The 6,990-nt window shown below is 40.7% G+C and overlaps 1 protein-coding gene across 1 annotated transcript; it reads left to right on the top strand.

Annotated features, from left to right (window-relative positions):
• Positions 1–804: 804 nt before the first annotated feature.
• LOC308294979 (mamu class II histocompatibility antigen, DR alpha chain-like) lies at positions 805–6,269 on the top strand (the record flags this gene model as incomplete). The annotated part of the gene is made up of 4 exons (XM_080737915.1): positions 805–871; positions 1,346–1,603; positions 2,074–2,355; positions 6,111–6,269. 4 exons carry the CDS (start codon positions 805–807, stop codon positions 6,230–6,232), a joined length of 729 nt encoding a protein of 242 aa, XP_080594041.1. The 3' UTR covers positions 6,233–6,269.
• Positions 6,270–6,990: the final 721 nt, after the last annotated feature.

Here is a 6,990-nt window from a genome sequence, read left to right as displayed (position 1 = left end):
CCAGGGCCTGGATGGCTTTGAACTGGGATTATTTAACCAAATAAAATCAATCAATAAATCACATCAGACTTTCATAGACTAGCTTTACTACCTGATCAGTCTGTTAGGATATTCTCTTTGGAGGTTATTTTAGTTTTTTTGTCTCATAATTTCTATGTTTTCATTTAGTGTAAAAGTGCTTTGACAAATTAATGTTGAGTTTAATTAATTAGACACAATTCACAAATATTCATCCAATCTTTTGCAAAATAGAAAACACTGTGATGCACTTCTGTTACACAATGATACAGTTATCATTCAGTTATCATTCATTATTCAGTTATCAGTCAACAACTGTTGTTTCTAACAATGTGATCAAACCAGTTGGACAATAGAATCACATCATGTGATTCAGGAGTGTTTAATGTTCACAGACGGTATGTCAGTCGCATTAATGTGCCTTTCACTTAGTTTAGTTTATTTGATTTCATGCAATGCTGAATATTAGGTTTATTTGGTATTAGGTTAAGGTACAGTATATGTAAGATTGTAAGGTATATAAGGTGAATAAGGTGCACAAGGTACATAAGCAGCGTCTATATACTGTATTATGTGAAATAATTCTGAACACCGTCTTCTTGGAAACAGATGATGTAACACCATATCTTTAATCTGATTGGCTGATTCATCTAAACTACAGAACAAATCCTCCTTCCTTCTCGTTCAGACTCCACAACGTCTCTTGAGGAAAACATCTGTTTCTAACATTTGTTTATATCATCAGTTTATTCTGATTTATTAAATTCAGTTGAGTTTTGATCAGTGATGATGAAGATTACAGCCACCCTCCTCATCCTCTCCTCTGTACTTCATGTCAAAGCCATCCCAGGAAGTAAGTTTATTATTTATGTTATTATATAAGATATAGGCTACATTTGTATCTACTGTTATGATATCAAATATACATTTGTTGTTCTAGGGTTATATCAAATTATATTTATATTGTTATAAATAAACATTTATATCATTGCATAAAATAAACATTCATATTATTATTATATAATCTGGTAAACTGTAGTGAAGTCTCAAGGCCTGAACAGTTCTGTTACACCATAACAATACACACACACACGCACGCACGCACGCACACACACACACACACTTTTATTTTCATGATATTATAAAAAAAAAAACATTTACAAATATTTTAGTGTGAATAAAATGTTGGACAAGAAGCTACTTTTATATCCAACATTTCACTTTATTTCAACTTTACACATGAATGTTTAATAGGATGATGATGATGTCATTGTTAGTTTAAATCAGTTTGTTGTTGAATTTAATGTAATGTTTGTTTTATTTCCAGAGTTCCATAAGCAGACCTTATTCTTTGGCTGTTCAGACACAGCTAAAGACTCCTATAAAGAGTTCATGATGGGACTGGATGGTGAGGTGTTGGTCTACGCAGACTTCAACAAAGGGAAGGTGGTGGAGCCTCAGCCTCCATTTGTAGATCATATGTCCACCCCAGGAGCTTATGAAAGAGTTTTGGTTTATCAGGAGCGCTGCAAAGCCAACCTGGACACCATCCGCACTGCCTTGAAGAACCCACCAGTGAAACAAGGTACACAAACACTAACTATTAACACAATACTTATTATATAAAACTGATGTCAAACTTATTTGTCATCAATGGAAATATTTAAATATAAATATTTAGAATAATAAGAGTAAACATGCATTTGTCTTAACTACTCTCCTAAATTACATTGACCAGAGGTGGGTACTGTGTGTGTGTGTGTGTGTGTGTGTGTGTGTGTGTGTGTGTGTGTGTGCGTGCGTGCGTGCGTGCGTGCGTGCGTGCGTGCGTGCGTGCGTGCGTGCGTGCGTGTGTGTGCGTGCGTGTGTGTGTGCGCGTGTGTGTTACCATGATGTTCTGTGGTGTGTAGCTGACCCTGCATGGGTCTGTTGGATGATCTATGTAACAACAGTATCTATTTGTGTATCTCATGTGTATTCTGTGTGTCTCCAGTTGTATGTAACATAATTATAATTATATTATATATGTGTGTATTGTGTATATTTTGTCTCCAGTTGAACCTGACAGCCGGCTCTACACCAAAGACGAGGCTGAAGTGGGCGTGTCCAACGTTCTGGTGTGTCATGTGACTGGTTTCTATCCTGCTCCAGTGAGCGTCACATGGACCAGGAACAACCTCAACCTGACTGATGACATCACAGACACCGTCCCACAGCTCAACCAGGATGGAACCGTCTACCAGTTCTCCAGACTGAAGTTCACTCCAGAGCAGGGAGACATCTACAGCTGTACAGTCAACCACCCATCACTGAGCAGCCCTGAGACCAGATGGTGGGGTAAGAACTCTATTCTGATCAATACTGTTTATTTAAACACTGTTTAGTGTTTATACATAATATTAACACTGTTCTGATCAATACTGTTTATTTAAACACTGTTTATACATAATACATAATGTTCATTAACTCTGTTCTGATCAATACTGTTTATTTAAACATCTTTTTTACATCATAAATAATGCCCATTAACACTGTGCTGATAGACACTGTTTATAAATAATACTGTTAATAAAAAAATACTGTTTATAAATAAAGTATGTCCTGATGAATACAATATTTGTCATATTAAGCACTGTTCTGATGAAAACTGTTAAAGAATAAACTCCATCAAAACTGATTGCAGGGCATAACGTAGAGTAGATACAGTAGTGCATAGTCCAGGGTGGACATCCCATATGTACTGAGTCTTCCTCGAGACCAGCATGAACCCCCATATGTCTCCATGATTTCCAGTGGATTGGCAGAACATTGATTGATTGATTGATTGATTGATTGATTGATTGATTCTCTAAGTGAGATAAATGTAAACGATTTCAAGGTCCAAGTTGATGACACAGTAATCTCTATGGTGATCAAAAAAGTTAATCAAAGAACAAGATTCCTGGACAGAATTTCCACTTTAACAAAAGGGCCATCAGGACTCTTGCCGGGGCCCTCATTCAGTCCCACTTTGACTATACGCTTGCACCTCCTGGTACTCCAACATCAAAAAGCCACGACTAAGCTCCAAAAACCTCCCAAAACAAACTGATTCAGCGACTTCTCGACCTGGCGCCCATGACCCATGTTTCTCCCACACATTGTGCTAGCCTAAGTTGGCTCAACGTTGAAGACAGGGTTAAACAACTAAAAATGGGATTGACTTTCAAAATAGTCAATGCAAATCTGCCCTCCATCCCCTCAGTACCCGCATATCTGACCAAACATCTCCAAAGAGTTAGCGACACCCACAGCCACAACAACAGAGGGAGCGCACACAATGATCTGATAACACAAACCCATAATACAAATATGGGTTAAGGTTAGGGTTAGGGTTCTCTTTCTACAACACTGCCACCCAGGTGTGGAATTCCTTGACTACTTCTCTTAAAACATGTAGCTTGCTGGCATCCTTCCAAACTGCCCTGAACACTCACCTTTCAGGAGGCCAGAGAAGGAGGTAGTTATCACTTCTCCCACAGACAGGCCAGAAGTGAGCAATGACCCCCCCCCCCCCCCTACCTTAGCCCCACCCCTTGTTTCTCCAATCCTGTACATATAGTGCTTTTATAACTGTTGATAACTTTTTTTTTTTTTTTTACTTTTTAACCTTTTTTTTTTAACACATTGCCTGCCCCACGTTTTTTATTAAACTCTTCCAAAACATGTCAGGGTTTTGGAGCATTTTGACTCATTTTAATGAATATTTTGAAAATTTGTTTCTATGTCTATGAACAAATGGAGTATACCGATGGAAAGATTAAAATCTATACTTTATAAAAAAAAATAAACAAGAGTTTTATGTTCCATGATGATTTTTCAATGAATTTATTAGCGACTACTGCGCCTGCCTCAAATGGCCTAATTTGTTTAAAAAGGCTAGAAAAAAGGCTTTTTATGAAATAACATGAATAAGTCTCTTATTGGGTTGATTTTGTTGTTTCAAGCCAATAATTGGCACTGTGGCACTGTGTACTCAGTCTCAACACACACGCACACACTCACACACATGCATGCGCATGCACGCGCACGCGCGAACGTCGCAAAGCACAAGGACCACCCTGAGCTCCTCCTATGACATTTCAGGCACACACACAAACACACGCACACACACACACACACCCCACATGCGCGCGCACATCCACATGCGCGAGCACGCACGCGCCCCTGTGGAACACCTGTGTTCAGTGGCGTCAGTTCAGAACAAGCTAAGGTATGGCAACATGACTGGTGTCTTGCACGCGTGCCCTCGTGCAGGCACGATGAAAAGTACATTTTTATGATTTCCCCTTAGCCAAGGTATGGCAGCTGCATACCCCTGCCATACCCAATTGACGCCCCTGCCTGTGTTATGTCACGTGATTTCTCAGCTAATGAAACACTGAGACATTTCAGCGAAAATGAAACTAATGACAGACACACACACACACACACAGATCAGATGTGTAACTTTCGATGCAGAGGAACATTTGCTGGATCAACGCACGCGCAACTTTTTTATTTACCCCTTTTTGAGAGATCTTCAGCGGGGTGCATTCTTTCTTGTCCAGACAGAGGCTAGATGACCATTACACAACACAGGGACAACACCGGTGTTTCGCGTTGGATCATTGAGTTTACTAACTGTAAACTTAGCCACATGGATTATAGCTTTACGAGCCACTACAGCAGATGACTGCACTTTGGGAGGAGGTTACAGTGTATAAGGTAGGGTTTTCATCGCGTCGTATCGTGTCGTGTGTGCAGGGGTGTCGCACCAAAATCTGGGCCCTGGCTACAAGGATTCACTGCGGGACCCCCATGATTGTTCTTCATAGGGGGGATTTAAAAAATAGCAGATGTACAAGCTCGCAGAGTGCCGCGCTGTGAGCTTGTAGATCTGCTATTTTTCAATAGCTAAAGTATAAAATAATTATGTCCCCTCCACCTTGGGCCCTAGTGTAGGGTTTCCACTCGCACTCCCCCCTTGTGACACCCCTGTGTGTGTGCGCGTCTGGTTGAGTTTTCTACACATTCACTCCTCCTCTCCCACTATAAATACAGAGTGTCTTCACGTAAATACACTCAAATCTAAACAAATTCTACTGTCATCTCTAGGCTATCAATCAACTATCTAAACTCTAACTCTAACTATAAATATCCTATATTCAAATCTCAACCGAGCCTCCCAACCGATCTTTTTTTTTCTTCTTTTTTCTCCTCAGCTGGCTAGCTGGCTAGCCTGGCTTGTCGCGTTTCAAAAAGCTGCAGACTTTTCTCCCTCTCTCTCTGTTGTATTTGGATTGCCTGATAACATGTATTTCAATGCAGTTTTTTGACCTTTTTTCTTCATTCACGTGAATGACCTGGTTCCCTTTGATGTTGCCCTACTGTATTAAGTCACAGGCAGCACGAGAGCACCATCAATTGTAAAACAATGAAAAGACTATAGAACGTAGATGTACGTGTAAGGCGGTAAATAGCTGGGCAAAATAGAACGTTTATAAACGGGCTGGGCGGCAGATGTGTTAATATTTGTATGACCTTCAAAGCCTTATTCCAGTGATCTGTTATCTGCTTGATTGGTTGACTCAGACACAAGGACAAATGTCTAGCCAGGGTGGCAAACAGCACATTGAACACGTGCACATTGTGTGTTTGTCTGTGTAAATCTATTTATATCATGCGTGAGTTTGTCTAGCTATACTTATGGGGACTAAACGCATGTTCACACAGTCACCTGCAGGGGACCTCTGACAGTGTGGGGACAAAATAGTAGGTCCCCACAACGGTTAGGGTTAGGTTTAGGGTTAGGGTTAGGGTTAGGGTTAGGTTTAGGGTTAGGGTTAGGGTTAGGGTTAGGGGTAGGGGTTAGGTTTAGGGATAGAGGTTAGGTTAAGGACACAGGACTTGCATAAAAATGAATGGAAGTCTATGTAATGTCCCCACAAGTGATGTAAATATAATAGTGTGTGTGTGTGTGTGTGTGTGTGTGTGTGTGTGCGTGTGTGCGTGCGTGCGTGCGTGCGTGCGTGCGTGCGTGCGTGCGTGCGTGCGTGCGTGTTTCTCTCCAGATGTGGAACAGGACCAGCCCAGTGTGGGTCCAGATGTGTTCTGTGGGGTGGGGCTGACCCTGGGTCTGCTGGGGGTTGCCATGGGAACCTTCTTCCTCATCAAAGGAAATGAATGCAACTAAAAGAAACATCTAATGATTCAAACAGAGATAGTCATGTAGTGAATAATGTGTTAATTTAATCATTTTGTATTCACAGCATATAGTGCACCATTTACCATATTAATGTGGTAAATGGTGCACTATAATAAATGTTATATATTAAATACAATTATTTGATGATTGCAAATAGGGGTCTGCTGAACTGGGAACCTTTTGTAGGATAAAGTTGATTTGTTTTTATGCTGATATTAAAATCAAAGTTTGTGTTGTTTGACTGGGTTTATAGTTATGTAAGCAATTTACCCCGAGTGAGAGGACATTATGCTCTGATAATGTCCTGTGTGAGGGGGTGATCGGACGAGGCGAAGCCGAGTCCGATCACCCTCACACAGGACATTATCAGAGCATAATGTCCGACCCCGAGTGGTAAATAGCTTTTCTACCACTTTTTCCCTTATACATGAAAGAAAACACATAGTTGTAACTTGCAAGGATCTTAAGTTACAATCATTATTGCCTATAAAACTTCCGCGAGACAGCAGATAGTTCCACCAACAACATCTTCTACTCACCAACAGATGGCGCCAACTCCATACTAATCCATGCGTCTAGCTTACAGCTAAGCTAACGTCAGTTAGAAGTACCGTTCCGGCCGTAAATAGAGGCTGTTCGCTTCCAGAAAGGCATAGGTTCAGAGAAAAGGGGCTTTAAAGTTGGCGGATTGCATTGGATCCAAATAAATCGGCGACTATAGCATGCACGTTAGTAAACATAGGACC

Source organism: Nannobrachium achirus (assembly GCF_963921795.1).
Source record: "Nannobrachium achirus genome assembly, chromosome: 12".
NCBI lineage: Eukaryota > Metazoa > Chordata > Actinopteri > Myctophiformes > Myctophidae > Nannobrachium > Nannobrachium achirus.
Note: the sequence above shows the minus strand (reverse complement) of the source record. Positions and strands in the feature narration are given on the sequence as shown.